General features: G+C 44.1%; 2 protein-coding genes across 9 annotated transcripts in view; both read left to right on the top strand.

The window, feature by feature from the left end:
- Window positions 1–506, top strand: part of ABCC5 (ATP binding cassette subfamily C member 5) — a 45,000-nt gene extending 44,494 nt beyond the window's left edge. The window contains exon 27 of one of the 7 annotated variants that reach the window (XM_085587926.1): window positions 286–506. In XM_085587926.1, coding sequence (XP_085444052.1) covers window positions 286–420 — 135 coding nt within the window. In that variant the 3' untranslated portion in view covers window positions 421–506. The remainder of the gene's footprint in view (window positions 1–285) is intronic. The other 6 variants (XM_085587928.1, XM_085587924.1, XM_085587922.1 and 3 more) reach the window with 6 other exon arrangements.
- A 3,116-nt stretch (window positions 507–3,622) lies between these two features.
- Window positions 3,623–21,627, top strand: RNPEPL1 (arginyl aminopeptidase like 1). 2 transcript variants are annotated; one of them, XM_031505628.3, is made up of 11 exons: window positions 3,623–4,503; window positions 10,844–10,984; window positions 11,639–11,790; window positions 12,233–12,349; window positions 13,523–13,758; window positions 16,062–16,175; window positions 17,214–17,326; window positions 18,024–18,132; window positions 19,501–19,728; window positions 19,999–20,141; window positions 20,814–21,627. In XM_031505628.3, exons 1-11 carry the CDS (start codon window positions 3,787–3,789, stop codon window positions 21,084–21,086), a joined length of 2,343 nt encoding a protein of 780 aa, XP_031361488.1. In that variant the 5' UTR covers window positions 3,623–3,786; the 3' UTR covers window positions 21,087–21,627. The 2 variants fall into 2 exon arrangements, 1 of the variants encoding a protein (XP_031361488.1); XR_014957231.1 differs by having other exon boundaries at window positions 3,624–4,503; window positions 19,999–20,253; window positions 20,814–20,953.
- Window positions 21,628–22,776: the final 1,149 nt, after the last annotated feature.

The following is a 22,776-nucleotide window of genomic DNA, read 5'->3' as shown; positions in this document are numbered from 1 at the left end:
CATTAAGAGTTTGCACTGTAGCTTGAAGTAGCACATAAAGTGTTGTTGTGATTGTTCTTAACTCTTGTCCAAAGCAAGAATTAACTAGCACAGACCTTGCCCTGCTCAGAGGCCTGGAGTTTACCCCATGGACTTCAATATTTCCCTTGAAGGAAATGGTCTAATGTACCTGGTTCTGCATGCTGCTGGGGTCAGTGTGTGGCTTCACTTTGCAGCTAAGGCTGAGCTAATGGCAGTCTAGGCAAAAGGGGAGCCATCCTGATCTTATCCTCCTTCTTCTTCCAGGCTGGGACTTCCTCTTCCCTTCCCGATGCCAGCAGTGGCTCTTGTGTGGTCCAGTTCAGAAAGCTAACTTGCAGAAAGCAGGAATGCTGTACAAAGGAGGAGACAGGAAGGCACCACACACAGGAAGGGAGGTGAAGTGGGGGCTGTTCTTTCCAGTAGGTGCTGGCTGTAACAGCAGCATGGGTGAGAGACCTGCTCAGTGTTCACTGCCCCACATTGCTGCTTGCCAGTTAGACTCTCCTAAAGTGCTGAATCCTTGCTGCAGCTTTGGTCAGCTGAAACAGCTCAGCAAGTTGTCAAACAAGGGTTTGTGATAGAGCAGGGGTTAACTCAACCATTTTGTTAAATCTTGGCTGCAGCACTGTTACTTTGGAATTAAAGACAGAGACTGAGAAGGAAGTGTTCTTTCTGTTGTGATCACTTCTGTGCTCCATTTGGCACTTTTCTCACAGGTGTACTGAAGCAACGCTGCTCACAGGGGGAGCTGTAATTTTTGAACTGACTGACTTTCATCCTGAACCACAGGAGCAAGCTGAGGCCTGGCCAAGGGCCCTGTCACTGAAGTAGAAGGAAGAAACATTAATATTTACAAATGGGATAGAAGAATCTGGATCATTGAAGCATTATGAGAGAGGTTGATGATGATTGGAATGTTCAGGAGTTGGATTTTGCTTTAGAATTTATAGTATGATATCCAGAGAAGATGTAATCCTATGAGGAATAGAATAAGAACCTGGGATTGGGACAGAGACTTTCTTTAAAGAGATCCTACCCAAAATAGCATGGAGATAACACATGCTTCTGTTCTGGCTTAGTATCAGCTGGCAACTAGGCCCTACACAGTCCTGTGGGATGGGGGAGAGAATTGAAAGAGTGAAAGCTAGAAAACTTGAGAGTTGAGATCAAGACAGTTTAATAGGGAAAGCAGAAGCCACAAAAGCAAAGCAAAACAAGGTGTTCATTCCCCACTTCCCATGGGCAGCTATTGCCACTAAAAGCAGGGCTCCATTGTGTGTAATAGTGACTTGGGAAAACAAGCACCATCATTTTGAATTTCTCCTTTTCCTCCAGCTTTTTTAATGCCATATGGTCTTGAATATCTCTGTGGTCAGTGGGTCAGCTGTCCCTGCTGTATCCACTCCCATTTCCTTGAGCATCATCAGCCTCCTTGCTGGTCATATGGGGAACAGAAGTGCCCTTGGTTCTGTGCAAGCCTTGCACAGCAACAGCGCTACAACATCTCTGAATTATCAACTCTGTTTTTAGCACCAACCCCAAACACAGCCTGATACCAGCTACTGTGAAGAAAATTTAGCCCAAAATCAGCACATCTTACAGCAAAGGCTGTGGCCCAAGGCCAGCAGGTGTGCAAAATGAGAGAGATTTGCCTAGGATAACTGGTTACTGTATTGTTCTCTGTAATTTTCATTACATCAGTTTTGCTTATTCTGTCCAAATGCTGTGAGTGCAGCTGATCCTGATTCATTATCAAAAGCTTAGAGCCTTTAAAGAGAATATGCTCTTCCTCATCTTATCTGTCTGATGAGTGGACACACTGCACTTGCTTGGAACTTCAACCAAAGCACAGGTAGGATTCTTCTGAAATTACTGTGGAGTTAACATGCAGTTAGATTGGTGTAATCAGGCCCTAAAGTTGTCCTGGCTGGAACACCTGAGGACATTTCACCCTTATCTGTGGTGAAGGTCGTGCAGCATCAGATCTGGAGGCTGCTGGGGCTGTGCTTTGCCCATCACCTGTAGATGAAAGCCACGTCAAACAGGCTTGGTGCATCACTGGAAACAAATTGGAGGGAGCCTAGTTTTTTTCAAAAGGCAACTGGTAAGAGTGAGAGAAGGTGTCAGAAAGATAAAAGCAGGACATTTGATTTATTAAAGGAGGACCTGGACAGCAAAAATGGCAGGATGAAATGTTTTTCCTAGTTACAAGAGGATTTATTGTAAAGGCAAAATTTCTTTTTGAAGGTGCTTGAAAAGCACACTGAGAAAGTGCAGGGTGCTGTATACAGCAACCAAAGAGCCTGAGTGCTATCTTGTTATTTTTTACTGCAATTGCAGCTTATGTTTTACTATATATAAGTGATTACACAAAAGTTTTCTTTAGCTTCAGGTTGGTGTAGAGTGATATTGTGATTTGCTTAACCCTTGGTTGAGCCAGTAACTGCAGCCACAATGTGCTGAGGCCACAGTTTGTGTGATGATACAGTGGAAACTGAGCTGGAATTTGGTGCAGATGCTGCAGTTGTTAGTGTAAGGCTTGGGAGGCTTTCAGAATGTACCACTATGGATTCATTAAACCCACAACCATGTGAGAAATGTTCCTGTCTTGTCCAAAATATGTGCCTTGGAGCCTCATCAGGCAATGAGGTAGGCAAAGCACAACAGTGAAAATTAGAGTGAAAATAACTTACGGAAGTGTCATTACATGGGGCAGAGACTGCAATTCTCTTGGGCTGGTGGGAGTGCAAATCACAGTTACTTGCACACACCTCCTTCCTTGCAGCTTGCTAAGTCCTGCTGTTGGCACACAGAGAAACAAATGCTTGCACAAAGCTGATAACTGTGTGATTTCTGCCCTTTCCCCTTTAGGAAGGCAGCAGCAGAGGGTGTGTGATTGATTACCTCAAGTTCTGAGGAAGAGTAAAGTACATTATATCTGACCTGGGCTCTGGGGCCAGTTTGCAGTGAGAGTTGGAGGCAGGAAACTACGGGCAGCCCAGCTGGGAGAGAAGGAATTAAAAAAGCGGGTGTGGGGGGGGATGCAGGGAGAAGGGAGGCTGTTAGGGGTTAGCTGTGAGCTCGGTGTGGGGGTATGACCGGGAGGAGCGAGGAAGCCAAACCAGTTCCCGGTGGGCTGAGGGTGCAATGGGCCCTGCTGGGAGCCGTGGGCGGAGGGTGTGGGGGTGGGGACGGCGACAGTGAGGTATTCCCAGAGGAGCAGTGCTGGGCTCGGTGTGCCGGGCCAGGCACGGGGCTGGGCTGTGGGGAGCGGAGGAAGCGCTGCGTGGGCCGGTTAAAGCTGCGCTGCGAGAGGGGCACGGCCGGACGGAGCCGCTGGCGGGCGGCACGCGTGGATACCCACGCCTGTGGGAGACGGAATGAAGAGCGAAGGCACGAAGGAGCGAGCGCAGGCACGAGTGAGCGCTGCCCCCCGGGAGCGGCGCCGGGGCCCGGGTCCGTCCCCGCGCCCGGGCCGGGCTGAGGCGCCGCGGGGCGGGGCGGGGCGGCTGCGCGCGCAGCGGGCGGGGCGGGGCCGCCCTGCAGCGCTCCCGGCGCCCCCGCGGCGCCCCCCGGCGGCCGCGCCCGCCGCTGCTGTCCGGGCCCGGGCCCTGCGCTCCCCCGGTCGGTCCTTTCCGCCTCCCCCTCCCCGCCCCGGCCGCTCCGGCCGCCGGGGCCTCCCTCCTCCCCGCCCGCCCATGGATTTCACATAGCAGCCGCCGCCTCCGCCGCCGCCTCCTCCTCCTCCTCAGCCGCCGCCGCTCCATGGCGGCTCCGGCTCCGCGGCCGCCCGGCCTGTGCTGCTGCCGCAAGGGCTCCGCGGCCGGGCCGGAGGCGCCGCCGGCCCCGCCGCCGCCTCCCGAGCCGCCGCCGGACGTGGCGTCGGCGTCCAGCTCGCAGCTCTTCAGCCTGAGGCACCTGCACCTGGGGCTGGAGCTGCGGCCCGAGGCGCGGGCGCTGGCGGGCTGCCTGGTGCTGGAGCTCTGCGCGCTGCGCCCGCAGCCCCGCGCCCTGGTGCTGGACGTGCACCCGGCGCTGCGCGTCCTCTCGGCCGCTTTCCGCCGTGCCGCCGCCGGGGAAGCGCCCTGCGCCTTCGCCTTCTCGCCGGCCGAGGCTGCCGCCGCTCCGGCCCCGCCGCCCCCGCCGCCCTGCCCGCCGCCGCCGCCGCCCTGCGCGCCGCCCTGCGCCGCCAGCCCGCCCGCCACCGCCACCTTCCTCTCGGCGCCCTGCATCGCCGCCGGGCCGCTGCCCCCCGCCGCCCCCCCGGGGGACCCGCCCGCCGGCCCCCCGCCCGCCGCCGCCGAGCCGCCGCCGCCGCTGCCCCTCTTCGCTCAGCCGCCCTGCTCCGCCTGCCCGCTCGGCTTCAGGGTGGACCCCTTCACCGACTACGGCTCGTCCCTCACCATCTCCCTGCCCGCCGCCCTCCAGCCGCACCAGCCCTTCCAGATCATCGTCCGCTACACCACGGCCGACGGCCCCGCCGTGAGTACCGGGCGGGGGTTGGTAACGTAGGAAACCGGGTCCCGGGGCGGCTGGAAAAGCCCTCCCGTGCCGCCAGCGCCTGTCACGCATCTTTGCTCCCGTTCTAAATGACCGTCGGGAAAGCGCCCCGACTCCTCGGCAGAGGCGGCGGGAGGTGTCTCACTGCCAGCCTGTCCCTGGCCCCGTCTCCTGGCAGCGCCAGCCCGCTGGGCAGCAGCGTCTGTCCCCTGCCCGCAGGGGCTCTCCGCACCGCCAGCCCCGCGGTCCCCCGCCGCACTCAGCAGCGGTGCTTGTACCCATCCAGCCTCTCTCCCTCCTGTCTTCCTCCATCGCGTGGACCCCAAGTCTATTCATCCCCCCTCACTACAGTAATTTGGAAGTTTTTCGTTCTTTAAGGACATTGCAGTTGTTGGCGGGGAGAGTGAAAATCTGCAAACTCCTGCTTTGACTCAGTCCTTTGGGATAAATTATGTCATGCACAATGTAGGAGTTTCCCTGGGGGTTTTGCCAACTGCTAACAAAATCAGGCCTTGCACAGCTAGGCTGGTGTTCCAGTGAGCCATGGTCAGGAGCTTTGAGAAGACTAGGGGTGATTCCACAGGTTCCTAAAGTTATCTGCTGAAATGGCCCAAAACTCCCCTTTGGATGTAGCTATGGAGGTGCTTCCGTGTCTGTGGATTAGCTTTCTTCAGCAGTGAAATGCTTTGTAAATTATATAATTTCTTTTAAGCCCCTGGTATTTAGAAGCACTTTGTTCCCAGCCTTTTAGGTGCTGCTTAGCAGTTCTTGTGTTTTTAAGAAGTTATAGGGAAAATATGAAGTTCCCACTGGAACATCAGTTCTTTTTATTACTGTAAAGTCTGTTCATGTTGGAAATTAAACTGAGGTGATTTTCATAATGTGGTTCATTAGTCTATTTACATAAGAGTTGTATTTTTGTGAGTCTTGCAACTTTTTTGCATCCCTGTTGCCTAGAGGAATTGTCTCTCAGTCCTCTGATTTGGTGTTGCTGTTGCACTTGTCAGAACCAGTAAATGTCTGGATCTATTGGACTTTTACAATGTATTTAACAAGAGCAGGAATTGAATGATAAAAGCTTCTTGCAAAACAATCCACAGGAAGTAAATAGTAGGCCTTTCCTCTTGATAGGAATGTCTTGCTGATTAGAATGTGTTTTCTGGGTGTTTCTCTGTCTAATTTTAATACTACATGGAAGATCACAAAAGTAATTTCATCCTTGGATTGATCTTGGTAGTCTTAATACGGTGGCTCACTTGGAATAGTGAGTTCCACATGAAGACTTTTATTGACAGAAGTTTCCTGTGATCATATGGTGACTTTTTAATGTTCTAATCCTTCCCTAAAAGTGCAAAAATGAAGGAAGATTCTCTAACTTTTAAAGTTCAGATCCACTTGGGTATTGCTCCTTTTCACCTCTGGAATTCCTGGCTTTAGTATTTCCTTGTACAGTACTCTGCCATGGAGCTCACAGTGTGTTCAGAGGATTCTGTTCATTATTTTTCCCAGGTCTATGAAGAAACCGTTTCTTTTGTCCACTCTCTGCCTTGTTTATGGTGAGAAGGCTTTAAAGCTAATTTGGCATTGCTGTGTGCTCTGTAATCGTTCTCAGTCTGGCTGAGCCACGCCTCCCCAAGTACACGATAACTGCTTTCCTCCTCTTGAACAAATTGTTTTATTTTAGGCTGGCCTGTGCTTTCCCCTGTTGCCAAAGGGGCAGCCTGTCCTGCTGAATCTATGGAGAAGTGATCTCAGTATGATTGGAATACTGATTTGGTTTTGGGAATGTGAAAACCACTGGAAGGTTCAGGGGCACTGATTGACATGATGTTCATTTAGTCTCACCTTGTATTAATGTGTTGTCTCCCTGGCCCCACACACAGTCCTGTGTGGATGCTGAGGGAGGACATTTCTTCCATTCCCTCTATTGTCTTGCTCCCCATGGATCAGAGGTGAACTACCTATTCTTTACACTGTTCTTTGAAGTCTTTATTGTACCTTTAGCAGCATGTCCTGCTTCAGCTGAAATGAAGCTGCAAGGGCTCATGTCAGGATTATTGATGATCACAGCACTGGGGACATGCACTGCCCTTCCCAAGTGATATTGGAAAGCAGGAGCAGGCATGCTCACTGACATAAATCCTACCATGTTTGCTCACTCTCTATTGTAGGTTTTGGCTGGCAAAATATTTGTCCTCGAGTAGCACCTGTTGTAGCCCTTCATGTTCAGCATGCTGAACTATTTTGTTTGGATCCAAAGCGATTTGGTGCTATTGTAGTGCTCTCTTGTCATTGCTGTTTTTTGGCCCAGCCCTGCACTTTAACAGGGATGAGTAACCCATATGTGTGTAAGGGTCAACTGGTTTATACTCACGTTCTTGTAAATATTCTAGCAGTCCCTTTTCTTTGTCAATGAGACACAGATTTACAATGTCAGACCTCTCTCTTCTAAAAGTTCTATTTTTTTTGGCCATTCTAGGAATGTATTCTTCTTAGGTCAGGGTTTATTTTCTGTGGGACCTTTATAATACTTGTGGGACCTATAAAACAGTAAATACATGTTACAGTGCAGTGTGAATGTGTTGGCAGTAAGATCAGCAGCAGAGTAGTAGTGTTTAAAATTGGAAACCTGTTGTCTTGATATACTTGCTTTGAGCCATCTGGACATGTTACTTGACTGTCCCATTATTTCTCATGTGGAGGAAGAAGCCAAGATCTTTAGTTGTTTGATGGACATTGAGAGACAGCTGAGAGATTAAATCTGCCTTTCACAGAGCATTCCAACTCCCTGTGCTGTTAGGAAACCATATGCTCAGTACATCACCAGTTTCCATCAGAGGCAAGACTGTCACAATCATTGTGTGTCTCTCCTGGTGTGGGCTGAAGGCACACAGTGATCAGATATGTCAGGGACAGCAGTTCTGTTCTTCCTCTCCTTCTCCCTCATCCCTTACTTCTTGGTAATACTCTTGTGTGATATTTTCTTTTTTCCTTCCCTAGAAAGAAAAATCTGCACCTATCTCTTTCCCACTGTGTCATTTCTCTGATTTGGCAGTGCACATCTTCACAGCAGTGCTATTTTCTTTCCTTAGATGCAAATCCTCCTCTGGGTTCTGTTACAAAACATTGTAACATTTCCTCATCTTCAGGATTTAGCAGAAAGGACAGCCCTCTTTGCAGTGCCAGGAACTTCCCTGTAATTCCTTAGATTTGTCTTGATTCTTCAGTCCCCATAGAATGACTTGCTGCCCAGGTGTGCCTTGCTTCTGTCACATGCTCTGCATCTCAGGTGTTTTGTTTACTTTGTCATCAGATAGAGCAGCTTGTTTGCCTAGAACAGAAGCTGGGGCTTTGCAGCTCTTCCTGCCACCTTCATCAATAATGCATGTAGAAACATGGAGAGGTTTAAAATTAAAAGAGGCTTAGCTAATTGCCTTTGTCATTTGCCAGATTTGGGCAAAAGATTATGATCTAAGTCAATAAAAATTATACTCTTGGCAGGTGTCTTATGAAGTGTGGACTTCTTTGCAGTATGTGGGCAGGGGAAAGCCTGGGCTGCCAAAAGCCTTTGTTCAGCAGAGGAATCATGCAGCAGGTCTTTTTAATTGAAATGCACCACAGAACAACTTTAATGTGTGAAACAGCTTTCCTGTATACATGAAAAGCTAGATAAAAATGAAGAGCATGATGATGATGTCGTGTATTTCCCAAGGGGAAGTGCAGGAGGCATTTGCATGTGGAGTAGATGATACAGCCCCAAATACTGCTCTGTCTCTCTGCTCCACCACCTGCCCCAGCAGCGCCCTGTGCCTCACACTCCTTTCTGGCATGCTGCTTATACTCATTTTCCCCAGCCCATAGCCCTGCCTCTGTCCAGCAGCATAGCCTGGTCTATTTATATTACAGATCTATTTATATTGTTTCAGGATAACTTTCATCATTGTTCCAAGTGTGTCTGGAAAGAGAGACAGAGGCTTGCCATGTAGCTGCAGACATTAGAAAACAGGGGAAAAAAATACTTCATCCTCTGCAAATGTTTTCCCTCTTGGCTTGTGGGGCTGGTGCTTCACTTAACTTCAACCAAATGTCAAATAAAGCAGGACTGGTTGAAAAGAAGTTGTCCTTAATTTATGGAGTTTTTTGTAAACAAGAATCAACTCTTAGTTCCCCTTCCTTTCCTGCTAATGTTTTCCTCCTGCATTGCTCAGGGAGAACTTCTCCTTGTCTCTCTGCTGTAAAGACGTATGTCAGCCCTTTTTCCTTCCTGCTCAAGTGTTGCAACTTAGGTGTGGTGGTGCCTTATCTCTCTGTTTTCTTTGTTAGCCTTTTCTGTCTCTCAAAAAGCAAAGGAAACAATGTTTTGAAGATGCATCTCTTCATCAGGGCCAGCGATAGAGATTTGTGATACAAGCACAAAGCCACTGATCAGATGAGTGTTTTCAAAAGGCATTGGGACAGATCTTGGAAATTTAATTTCTGAGCCTCTTCCCTGGATCGTGAGGAAACTACTACCCTGCATTAAATATAGCACCTTCATTTTTTTGTAAATGTGTGTTTTGGGTGGAAGTTCCTAGTTATTGCTGTGTAATGAGACATATGTCCCCAAATGCCTTCTGGAACAGCTGTCTCTAATTCCATAATGAGGCATTGCAGAAATTATATTCTTTGCTGTGAAAAGCAGGTATCCATGAGAAATGTAGTGGAAATCTGTAGCAATCTGGGCTGTGACCCAGGATTGTGGGCAGTGCTATGCTGAAATGCAGTAAATGGATGTAAACAGACAGGGCTCCTCAGAAGTCCTGCTTTAGGCTTGTTTCTGGCCCTACAGGCTTGAAATAGAAGAGGTCAATCTTAAAACAAATTTCAAGAGATTAATTTTACTTATGGAACAAGGTTTTTAATTTTGAATGCCTCCCTGCTAAAAAACTCCAAACATTTGCCAGCAGAAGTGTGAGACTCCATGGGAGTAACTGAAAGCTGCTGACTGTGTTTCCTGTCCTCATCTTTCACTGATCCCTGGGGGTGCTGCTGTAGTGGATGATTTGGGAGAGGAGCACACTGGCATCTGAGGAAAAAGGCCTAAAGGCAAGGGAGGAAGAGATCAAGAAATAACCTTATAGGACAGAAGGAGACAGAGAAAACTTTTACTTCCAAAAGTTAACTAGGAGACAGAGTTGAAATACATTGTTAAAACGTGAGCAGACTTACTACCCAAGCTTCTCTTCTGTGTTTTGTTGCTTTCCCTTGAGGACTAGAACTGAACTAGTATTTGCACTAACTGCTGTTCCCTGATCTCAGATTTATTGGTTGCTTTGATCTAAGAATTCAGCAGACTCATAGGTTTTATTCCTTGTGCTTGACTGTTTCCAAGACTTCCAGTGGTTCAAATTTTATTGCAAATTTCACAATTTTTGATATTTTCCATCAGAGTTCAGCTCCAGAGTTCTAGGATTACAAGGAAATCCTTATTTAAAATTGCTCCTACACTTCAAAGTTGGAGGCAGGGAGCATGTGAAAGCACAAACATTTGAAACAGAAAGACCAAAAGGCAAATAATTGGACTTTTTCTTACTAGTCTTAATCTGTTCTAATTATTTGCTGAGGGTCTGACTTGTGATTTATTTGCTGTTTGGTACTGAAAATTGACGTGCTCAGTGGTGTGTTTTGTTGGCTTTTCCTTTGTGACCACCCAGAATCTCATCCATTCTGTAAAAAGGGGCCTCCAGTGTCCTTGACCAGATGTTTCTTACATATACCGGCGTTTTTGCTTAGTGTCAAAATGTTTGATGCTTCAGCCAGGAGGGCAGTGTCAGGGTCACAGATAATATTGTGTACACTGTTCCGCTTCAGGGATTTTTGGTTTGTGGACTTGGATTTGGTTTGGATTGATTTTTTTTTTTTTTCTTTTCAGTTTATGTTACCTGACCTCTTCTATTCCTGCTCATATTGAGTTATCAACTTGGAGATAGCCAGAGTACTCCCTTTGAGAAGAAGGTTGTGTGGATGTTTGTTAGGGACTTGTTATTAACCAAGCCAATTGATATAACAGAAATAGTGAGTGGCTGGAAGTCACTATGTTACATGTTACCACTCAGTGTTCAGACAGTAAGAAATTTTTTCTGAGCATTCCCAGCAGATAAACTGGAGTAGAAAGATGTATTGTTAGAGATGGAAATGTGCCCTGTGCCAGGTGTTCATCTGGGGAGTGAAACAGCTGAGGTTCTCCCCCACAATCCTCTTGATTTCCCATTTTGTTTTTGGCAGTTCATCCTTGTCACATTGTCTGTTTCCCTCACCTCCTCTTCCCATCGTGTTTCAACAGATCTGGTGGCTGGATCCAGAGCTGACATATGGCAATGCCAAGCCCTTTGTCTTCACACAGGGACACTCGGTGTGTAACCGCTCCTTCTTCCCCTGCTTTGACACCCCTGCAGTGAAATGCACCTACTCAGCTACTGTCAAGGTAAGGGATGCCTGTGAATGGTTTATGGGAGTCTTAGTTGCTGTTAACCTGTGAAAGTGTAGTTACATCATGTATTTTTATCAGCTTGCATCTGCTAAAAAGATTGTGATTCAGTGTTATAAAGAATACTGAATTTTTTAGGTCCAGTTCTGGTTCTTGGGCCAGAATCAGGGTAGTACCACAAAGGTAACTCTGTTGCTGACCATTCTTGAGTTTTGCCTTCCTTGTACTCAATGTTGAAAGAGTAATTGTGAAATAAAAATATAAGAGTGAATTTGGCTGGCCCCTTCCAATAGTGGTTACTGATGATGATAATACTCAACTGTATTGTACCACTTTTTGAAAGAAAAAACCTGAAGTCTTTTGAAATCACCATCAAATAATGTTGCATTTTGTATAGATGAAATAATTTAATATGTAGGTGCTTTTGGGGCAGCTGGCATGTAGGAGGAGTAATATCTTTCATTGGTATGTTTTCATGTATTGGGCAAATTGTGGTATAAAACCTCACAGAAATCTTCCATTTTGTGTTATGTAAATGACTATTTTTAATATACATCATCAAGCATAGATGAAAATGAACCAGAGATCTGTGGTTCAGTCATTCAGCTGTGATTATCTGGTGAGTTGATGTGCATGATGATGGTCTTCCAGGCTCCAGCAGGCATACAGGTGTTGATGAGTGCCACCCAAAGTTCCTACCTAGAAGAGGAAGGTGTATATCAATTTTACATGGAATATCCAGTTCCTGCTTACCTAGTGGCCCTGGTGGCTGGAGACCTCATACATGCAGACATAGGTCCAAGGTAAGAATTGCAGTGGGTTCATTCTGCATTTTATGTCTCTGTACAGTGCTTCATTCTGTAAAGTAGCAAGGATGTCAAGTCATTGATAAGGGAACAGTTGGGTTCATGAGCTGTGAGCACAGGGAGAGTTTGAAGTGTAATTGGGTATAAAGAAATTCATGGCACTGCACTGGCAAAGATACATTCCTCTTTCATAAATGTTGCCTACTGTTCCCCTGAAGTTATTACAGCTGCTTTCTTGTTGCCTTGTTGAAGGGATTTTTGGTTGCCTCTTGCCATGTTCCATGGAGCATTAGTCTAGGAGGGTCCGGGTTTGATGGGAGGTCTCCTTGCTCTATTACCATACATGGAAGTGTGGTAAGCAGTCAGGCTGGTTTATTTTTTTTCTAAGAGATAATTCAGTTTGCTGAAGTATCACCTGATGTTTTCTGTTTTCTGACAGGAGCAGAGTGTGGGCAGAGCCTTGCCTGCTGCCAACAGCCATCAGCAAGCTTTCTGGCATTGTTGAACGCTGGTTGACTGCTGCAGAGAGTCTGTATGGCCCCTATATATGGGGAAGGTGAGTTTTATCAGTGTTCTGGGAATGTGCAATGGGAACAAAATAAAACAGTATTGAGAAATGAGCATTCTTTCTCCCTATAGCAGGGCAAACTAGCATTTCAACTGGCAGCATTGTAGTAGTTGAAAACAGACTCTGGAGTTTTGTCCAGAGTGGCAGGAAGGACCATGGAGATGTTTTAGCTGGTTTGCAATGTTAAGATCCACTATTTAGAAACCTCCAGTTCAAACTGGAGGTTTCTAAACAGTGGATCTTTCCTGAGGAATGAGGGCTTTTCATACTACAGTGTCTTGTGATGTAAGTCCAGCATGGGCCAGACACCATTTAAAATGTATGGTTGTTTTTTTTTATGTCATTTACTTCTGCATTTATTGTGGCATGCCTGAGAATACTGAAAATCTCAGTACAGACTTATTGAGAGTCCAAGTCCCCCAAACCAACATTAATAGCTCTTGAATAGCTTGAGTATGTATTAAAAAAGAGTGGTTTTGAGAGAATACTCGCACTCTTTGGATGGGAGAAAATTTTTACAGAGGCTTCCTATATTTCTTTGCTAAACGTAAGCAGGAAGATTTCCTTGTTGTTGATTTAACAAGTATTGCTTGAAATAATCTGAGAACATGACCCAGTGTGCCAGTGCTGATCACTGGTAAAGAAATTTAGAAAACAAAACAAATACTACTGTTGTGTTCCGAAGCAGACAGATTAAAGTTATTTTACTGTCACTGCATATGTAGGAAATCAATTCAGGCATTGACAGCTTCCTAGCCTCTCTCTTTCCTGGGAGCCTCTGGGGACTCAACACCGTGTTATACTACTGTATATAGAGTAAACAGTTTTTGTGGTTCCCAGACACATAACTTATGACGAGTGTGTGTGTGAAGGGAGCACAATGCTTCTGGGATGTGCTGCATCCACTGCACATCAAAAGACTGTCAAGTTTTACGTCCAAACATAAGCAGGTCCTTGGCCAACAAAATAAGTTGTGATGCTCTGATCAGAAGAATTAGGCACCACTGGTCTAGAAAGTTTGTTCCTGAAGTTAAAAGAAGTCTCAGAAGAGCCTTCCCTAAAGAAAGGTGTTACTGTGTCTTCTGAAAAAAGAAAGTGTTACTATGTGTCTTCTGGCTGCAATTTACTCATCTCCTTTCTTCTTTCTTTCCCTAATTTTAGATACGACATTGTTTTTCTTCCTCCTTCCTTCCCTATCGTTGCCATGGAAAACCCATGCCTGACCTTCATCATCTCTTCCATTCTGGAGAGCGATGAGTTTTTGATCATTGACGTCATTCATGAAGTTGCCCACAGCTGGTTTGGGAACGCGGTCACCAACGCCACGTGGGAGGAGATGTGGCTGAGCGAGGGCCTGGCCACCTACGCGCAGCGCCGGATCACCACCGAGACCTACGGTACAGCTGCAGAAACTTCTCCCTGTGCTCCTGCTTACCATAACTCAGAGCTGCCTGCTTGGGGTGTTTGCCTTGGAAGCTCAGAAGTCTGTAGGGAGCTGGTTTTCATTTAGGTTTTGTTTTATTTCTGGAACACACACCCACACACAGCCCCAAACTTTGTGCTGAACATCTTGCATACTTAGAGTTTGACGTTGTCTTGGCTTTAGTGGGCTCAATACCTGATATGGTACCAGGGGCTTTGAGTGAGGCATGTTAGCAAAATGCTGTGGGGACTTGGAACTACTAAATTAGTACTGTTAGGTACCAGGCATGTGCTGATATGCCAGAGCAAGGTGAGCAGAGGATGCTTCAGAGAAAGGTGTAAGAAATCTTGTCACAATTACATTGTGAAATAACCATCCTCTGAAGAAGTATCCTTTTAATTATGATCAGTTAGCAGCTACCTACTGTTAAAAAGAAGGATGAAAGTTGCATTAAAAAAAATGTGCAGATTTATGTAGCTGTTTATGTGCTGGAGTCTTCCTGCAGGATTGTAAACCCTGCCATTGCTTGTGTCAGTGAATTTCACAGGTCAGTTTTATGTTGCTATCTTTAGAATACATAAGTAGTAAATTATTCCTCTTTCTTTTAATTGGCTTGTTATTGAAGTGAATAATGGGAATGTATGCTTTTATAGTTTGTCCTGTTATGTTCTTAAAAGCCAGTTCCATGTGTTTTCTCAAGCATCCATTGTAAACAATCTTAGAAAAGTTCCTAGAAATCTTGACAGCAAAAATGTTTAGAAGAAAGCATTTGTTTTTATTCATGTATCTTGTTTTGGGGCATGAACTGGTGACAAGTTTAGGCAAACAAGTGCTCTGAGCATTTATGTAGATGTTACAATGTATATTACATATCTTTGAAAGCTGTTTTGTGTTGAGTAATTCTCAGTGAGTAGCACTGTCCTAAGTCACATTATGCATGGCAGTAATGTGAGTAAGTCAGCAGATATCAACCTGTTCATCATCTTAGTCTGTTCCATCCAACACAGAACAAAAATCCTTCTGATTTTGGTCTGTTCTCTAGAACCGGTTGTTTCAAGAAGCATTTGCTGGGAAACTAAAAAAATGTCTTTCCCTGTGCAATTCTTTAGTAAGCTCTTTCTCCATTCTATTTTGTTTCCAAGACAAACCTTTGATCTAAATCTTACCATTTCTGACATAATTTCTGGAGTATCTTCTGTTGATAGTAAACGGGCATTTTTGCAATTATATGGTTTAGGGAAATTTGAGTCCACTGACTACCACTCCTCTTGGCTCTTGCTTAATTCACCTCTCTGTAGCTTGAAGTAATTGCCCTTAACACTAGTTACTCTAGTTCTTGCTTTCCCCTGGGAAGCACGTGCATTTCTTCCCTGCTCATTCTCCTGTTTTCCAAACATATCCTGGTTCTTAATTCACATTTGGCTATGTAGGATTCGAGTGTTACATTGAGACTCTGAGGTTGTATCTATGTAACAAACGCTATCTTCAGGTTAAAAACTCAGCAAAAAAGGCTAAAATTTTAATAACTACGGATATTAAGTATCTTCTGAATCTGAAAATCCATTTTCTGCAGCTCCTAATGTCTGCAAGGGCATAGGAAAGATCTCTTGATTTGGCAGTGTAATACAGTTAGTTTGGTTTGAAAGCATGGAATGCTCTACATTGCAGTTAGAGAGGAGTAGCTTATCCAGTCACAACTGTAAAAAGTCCTAATGAGAGGAAGGTGAAATACTTAGGGCAAAAACCAGGTAGGATGATAAAGCTTTAAAAATACACACAGAATCTGTAATACAATAACCAAATCCAATTCTTTTCTCTTTCCACTCAAGAGGTGACATTTAGTAATATCCTTGGCGCTGAGTATGGAATTATGTCTACTATTCTACTAGTGAGAGTATGTTTTTGTAGCACTTGATTGCTCCCTGAAAGTTATCTGTACAATTCTTTTTTTCAGTGCTGCTCTCCTTATCTTGCAAGAGCTGATGATATGATGTCAAGGATGCAAACTTTAGCATAATTTTCATGCTGTTTTGGTTTCCAGTGCTACCTGATGCATGATCAGAGTGAGGAAATACACTGGGTTAGGCTCTGACTTCCATTACTAATTACAAGGATGTTCTGCACTCAAGTTTCTCTGCCATTACATTGCTGTGATTCTGTCTCACTGTTCTGTCTTTTGCACCTGCAGCAGCTTTTAGTTTGTCCCTGTGCCAGTCCTGCACAGATCAGCTTTTGCTGATCGTTTTCCCACAACTAACAAATTACTTTCTGGCTTAGGAGCTGCCTTCACATGTTTGGAGACTGCATTCCGCCTCGATGCTCTCCACAGACAGATGAAGCTCCTTGGAGAAGACAACCCGGTCAGCAAGCTTCAGGTTAAACTGGAGCCAGGTATTGCTTTTGGTTGAGGCTGCTTTGCACAGAATTATACACCTCTGTATATCCATGGTGGAATATTGACAAGAAATTACTAATATCTATGTATCCTTTATGAAAAAAAAAAATTAAAAAGAAAGAAATACTGGTTTGTAAACCAGTCGAAAAACAGGTAAGGAAGCTTTGCTTTCAAGCTTTTGTCAAGGTTGGATAACTCATCTTTATAGATATTGTTCTGTGTAAGAACAGACTTACTGAGTAGAAAGAATATGAAAAACTGCCTTGAAAGCTATGTGGGTTTGAAATTTTGGATATGTAAAATAAAGTATTTCAAAATGGAAGTATTTGGAAACATAATATAAAATCCTCTGCTATTCAATGTTCCTCTCTATGTATTCATGTAAGAAGTATGTATGTATTTAGCATGCAGATAAACAGGTATTTGCTTTAAGCTGAGCTGTGCAGAGGGTGTTTTGGTTATTCCCTGAGCCAGATGCATGACTGCACTCCAGATTTACCCGTCTCCTTCACTCATAGCTCTCTAGTTCTGTGGTCACAGTTGGGTGGGTGATATCATCTTCTATCTAGATGATGTTTAAAACAACCTAAAATACAAGTGAGATTATATTGGAGTCGAATGGAATGGAAAAGCATGTGTGAAAGCCTCATGAAAGGAACAAGGGGTTATTACCTTTTATTGATATCTTTGAAAATTTGTGGTATGGTGAATCCCAGAACCTGAAAAAAGAAAAAAGGATTTTTTTTCAAGTTCCAGACCTATTTTCAGTGACCTCTAGTTTGAAGTGACTTATTCCATTGGAGTTGCTACTTACCTTACAATGCTTGATTTAAAAAAAAAAAAAAAAAATTTCAGGCTGTGCCTTTGGACTGCATCTATTTATTTACTGCAGTAACTTAAATGTAGTGACAATAAGATTAGGTTTTTTTTAGGTCACTATGTCTCACCTTGGTGATCTCTAAGGAGTATGTATAACTCAGAAGGGCTTGAAATCACTCTTCTCATTAGTTTCTTCTCATTTTGTCTTCTTTCAGGTGTAAATCCCAGTAATTTAATGAACCTCTTCACCTATGAGAAAGGCTACTGCTTTGTTTACTACCTGTCCCAGCTCTGTGGTGACCCCAGACACTTTGACTCCTTCCTAAGAGTGAGTATAAAAATGTGTTTTCTTGAGATTTAGAGCTGATTTTTTGTTGGTGTTTGCATTTTTTCCCCCAGATTCTTTCACTGTGGCTAATTGTTAAGAGTAAAGTTGAATTCAAGTGTGTCAGAGATGGAGGAAAGTTGTGGGCCTGTCTGTCAACCTACATGAATCTTTCTACAAGATTTCTGAGATTCTGAGCTTGTGAGGTGCTAGATACAGATTAGTAGTACATATTTGTTATCTCTTGTTCTGTCCTCCAAGTAAATAGAAAGCTGTTCAGCACAGATTGCCTGTGACTGGAAAGATGTGGCTACTAAGAAGTGTTAACTTGGGTGTTTTTATCTAGGGTGATGAAGGGTATGGGTTACTATATTGGGGCAGGTTGGTGCCTGGAAGCACACTTGCAAAACCTATAGAAAATTGTCGGCTACTGCCTTGTTTTGAAAAGGAAAATTAAATGATTCTCAGATGTCAATGTATTTGCAGCTATTCATTTTTTTTTCATATTATGGTGCTTCTTTATTTAACTGGGTGAGGAGGGAGAATATTTTTCTTCAGGTTTAAAAAAAACCTTCAAGTAATTGTTCCTCCTCTTATGCTTGTATTTTTTGTTGTTGTTATTATTGTGGCATGCAGTGATTCTACATCAAAAGGAAGCTGTCTTGCTCCTAATAATAATTGAAATGTTTTACTATTTTAGGCCTACATTGAGAAGTATAAATTTACCAGTGTTGTGGCTCAAGATCTTCTGGATTCCTTCCTGAATTTTTTTCCAGAGCTGAAAGAGCAATGTGTTGAGAGCAAAGCAGGTAGGAGATTTACTAAGTTAACTGTAAGCACTGTAGAAAACATGGGTGATGAATTTTGTGCTTGGCTTGGAGGATGCACAGGAAAATGCTAAGGCAAACAAAATAGTTCAGCAACAACCAGGTGTTCTTGACAGAATTTGTGGTTGCTGCTTCTACAGTGGGGAATGAGGACCTCTGAAATTGCTGATGATTTTGGCATTAATTAACTTTCTCATTAACTCACCTTTCACTCTATAGACAGAATGATCAGTGCTTGTGAGATTTACACATGTTTAAATGGAGGGGAAAAATGAACACACTTTGAAATTTCACCTATTTTAATAACAGAAAACATGCTTTGAGAACTATAACTTCACTAAGATCCTACCCATACATATAAAATCTCTTCTAGAATGTTTCACTTTCCTCTATATCCACTATTTATAGCTGCTGGTGGATTTGTGGAAGGTCTGTGGCCTACCAGGTGCTTATTATCTCACTTTCTTAAAGGAATGAGTCTGATGTTATCCTGCCATTTGTCCATCCCTGTGAATAGCTATTGAGCCCATTGGACAGTTTAAACCAGACTGTCACAGTACAGCTCTTAAGGATACTGGGTGCCTGCAGGCTTTGTGGAAACTGCCTGTGGAGACGTGTAGATGAGACAGTTTACTCTGGGAAAAGCTGCAGCATGAGCTCAGCAGTTCTGTGTTTTATTTGGCCCACTGCAGGCTAATGAGTTAACCACAGAAGATGCTAATTTTTGCCTGGCTAATATTCAGGGAATGCAGAAGGTAAGAGTTTTAGTGTAGATGGTGTGGAACAGGAAGTATTGCCGAGGGTTAGGGAAGTACAGAGGTGGTAAAAGGTCAAGTGGAAGAGCTCTGCTGGAAAGCAGGCTCTGCTGCTTGTGAAGAAACTTTTTTAATTAGTTGTATATATAAATGTAAATTGCTTAGATTTACTGGTGGGTAGGAGGAGTTTAGTCAGCCCTCTCACCTCCTTTGTTTTTATTAAGTGGGTTTTCTCCATATTTGTCAGTCTTCCTCAAAATTCTGAGAGAGAAATGCAGGCACACAAATATTAGAGCATAATTTGAACATAGGTACTTGTCAGACTGGCTGCCTTAAGAGCTTGTGTATTTTTTGTATTTACTGTGCTGTTGAACTCTAGAAAACTCATATTGAGGTTTGGAACAGTGTTGCTGGCACTCTTCCAGGTGTTCCATAGGCTATCCCAATGAGGCTGCTAAGACTGTTGTGTCACTGTAACTATTGGTTGCTGTTGTTAGAACCTCCCTTAACTGTGCTAGAAGTGGTTGTGAACTTTGAGGCAGCCAAGCCACCTGCAGAGATCTCTGCTCCACATTTTTGGTGCTCCTCATTCCAGGACTGGAGTTTGAACGTTGGCTCAATGCTACAGGACCTCCGTTAGCTGAGCCAGACTTATCTCAGGGATCCAGTCTGACCAGACCAGTGGAGACACTCTTCAAACTCTGGACCACAGAGCCTCTGGACTCTGTTGCTGCTGCCAGCAGTGTTGACCTCACTAAATGGAGAACGTTCCAAACTGTGCTTTTCCTGGACAGATTGCTGGATGGATCACCACTGCCACATGGTGAGTACTCTTTCCAAGACAGTAGAAAATTATCCCTGGAATAATTGATTGAATTCTAAAGATTCCTGCCTCTGGTTGACATTATAATTCATGTAAAGGCAGGTTGATGCCCCAGGCCATTCCACAGAGGGATTGAAACAGGTGATCTTCAAAAGTTTTTCCCAGCCCAATGGATTCTATGATTCTGTGATTTTATCAGTTATTATCTGATGACCCTCAAAATTGACCAAATAGGTCATAGCTCTTTCTCTGTGTATGTGCTCTCTTCAGAGGTGATAAAAAAGCTCTCGGAATGTTACTCCTCTCAGCTGGACTCCATGAATGCAGAAATCCGTATCCGCTGGTTGCAGATTGTAGTCCGAAATGACTATTATCCAGACCTTTACAAAGTCCGTCGCTTCTTGGAAAACCAGGTACTAACTGCTGGATTAAACTCACTGCACCTCTCAGTGCATGAGACATGTGCATGAGACATGCGACGTGAAAGACCTTGGAACTTCTGCTTCCTGGCCAAGTGTAGCCCAGGTGTGTTGCGAAGGGGCTGAGCATGGCTCACCTACTAGTGGTGGGGAGGAATGGGCAGATTTAATTTCAAATGCCTACAGATAATCTCTGCTTTTCTAGCCTGACTCCATACCTATGTCCCAGCTCTGCCCCATGCATTTTATGTATTGCTTTGTAGCAGCCCTGGCTTTTCCAGACCACAAGTTTTTGCACTAATAAATCGTGTGATTATTTGGATATTTACACTTCAAGCAAGGCTAGGGCTCGTTGAATTCTTTTCAGTAGCTGTTATTGTGCTGGAGCAAAAGGTTAATGCATGTGTTCAGTGTGGCCTCTTCTATTTGGCCTTTAAAAATAGTTCTGTTATTTGTAGAAGTAGCTCAGTCTCAGAGAGCAGATTTTTTTATTACCATTAATAAAAAACTTTGCATCAGACTTAGAATAAACTCATCTGTCTTTTGAAGAAATGTGTTGCTTGTCTCCAGTCTGAAGTTACTCAGGGCTGTTGGAGCTGTAGCTGTAGAAGAGCTGAACTTCTTGACTTTATTGAAGTGTTTATATCTTGTTTTCCTTTTTTGTAGATGTCTCGGATGTACACAATTCCACTTTACGAGGACCTTTGCACTGGCACTCTCAAGTCTTTTGCCTTAGAAATTTTTTACCAGACCCAAAACCAGCTGCACCCCAATTTGCGAAAAACGATCCAACAGATCTTATCCCAGGGCTTGAATCCACTTCCTGCCATAGACACTACAGCAGTCACTACAGACACACCAGCAATGGTGCTTGAGGACAAAGTCTCAGAGGCCACAAATGGTGCCATTTCACTCAGGGATGTCAACGTGTCTGCTTAGATCACCAGTTCATGCCAGCCACAAAGCTTGAAAATGGGGACAGGAACAGAGGAAAGATAACAAAGCGTTGCCTCCTTTCCCTCAGCCTTGCAGCTGCAGTGTGTTGTAACTGGATTTCTCTCCCAAAACACAAAGCAAATGTGCCTTCAAGTATCCAATATGTAATACTGCCAGATTTCAGAGATCTCCACCAGCTGTCTGACAAGTATTTTGATTCAGTTTTTACTCGTCAGGAACTCCTGGGCTGTTGCTTCTCCATGGGTAGTGGATTGTTCCCTTTCCTGAGGCTCTTCTGGATGGTTTCTTCAGATTTGTTGTTTGGTGGGAGGGTGTTCTTTTTCTTCTTATTTTTTTCTTTTTTTTTTTTTTTTTTTTTTTGTCTGAGGCCACTGAGGCTGTGGGGTATGTCCTACTTGCTGTGTGTATGTTGCTGGGGAGTGTGTATGTGTCAAGCTGTCATTGTTCTAATATTTGGGCTAAAGTTCTGCAAAGGAGAGACTCAGGAATTGTTAGTGGCAGCAAACGTTTTCATGTTATGCTCCTTCCTGTGACAGAGGTGTTGTGATTTGGGAGGAAAGGGACTAATGCTTAAATGAGAAACTAATTTTAAATAGCTCCTGTTCCCCCCTGCCCATAGGTGGCTAAATAATAATAATAATGATAATAATAATAATAATAATGCTCTTTATATATATATATATATAAATATAAAAAAGAACAGGGAAACATTATGATGGATTTGAAATCCTTCTGTAGTTAACCCTACCTTCAGTTTTCCCTTTGCACTCAATGGGACAAGCAATAAAGAAGTGTGTAGGCTTGAATTTTCAAAGAAGTTAAAATTATGTTCCCAAATGCTATCAATTCTGGCACTAACTATGCCTAAATCTTTTTAACTGTTTTGACAAGTCTAGCTGCAGTCTTTGCTAGTGTGTCAGGATGTGTGGCACATGCATCAGATGCATTCTATGTGTCTCCTATTCTGTCCTTTTGGAGGAATTACCAAGACCTGTAATTTTTTTAAGATCCCCAGCATATCTTGGCCTGTAGGTCAGCTATGAAAATATCCATGCTAAGATTTTACCGCCTTGAATAATGTTTGCCTGAATAACAGTGGCCCTGTCATAGTCTTGAGGGAAGCACCATCTTTCTGATGTGAAACTTTTAAGTCCCACTTTACCCAAGTCTGTTTTCTGACTTATGGTGGGAGTAAGGTGCCATTTCATTTCCCCTGCATGCTATTTCTCTGGATCACTGGCCAGCCATGCAGGATGGGAAGACACTGTCTTCCCTCTGTGCTTTGGTCTCAGGTAGCCAAGGGCAAAGTGTCCTGGAGGTATTGCAGAGTACAGGCAATGGTTATTAGACTGTGCCACAAACTTTTTAACATGTGGGTACCTGTGTGCTGTCTGTGAGCTCCCACAAGGCATCTCTGAGCTGATGCATCACTAGGATAGTATGAACAAAAGGCAAAACATATGGAAAAGACTCGGCTAACAGAGATGCGAGAGAGAAATTGTTTTATATCTCAGGGCAATTTTTTGCCCTGCTATGGGGATCTGCATAGACAGGAAGAGGAGGAAATTTGGAAGGGCTTTTTTTTCTTCACCAAAAGTATCTGTTTACACCCATGTGTGGATGGGGACTTAGGTGCTGTTACTGGATCTGCATTTTCTGGCTTTAAATTAAT

This window comes from Lonchura striata, chromosome 9 (assembly GCF_050655825.1).
Source record: "Lonchura striata isolate lonStrDom1 chromosome 9, ASM5065582v1, whole genome shotgun sequence".
Lineage (NCBI taxonomy): Eukaryota > Metazoa > Chordata > Aves > Passeriformes > Estrildidae > Lonchura > Lonchura striata.
Note: the sequence above shows the minus strand (reverse complement) of the source record. Positions and strands in the feature narration are given on the sequence as shown.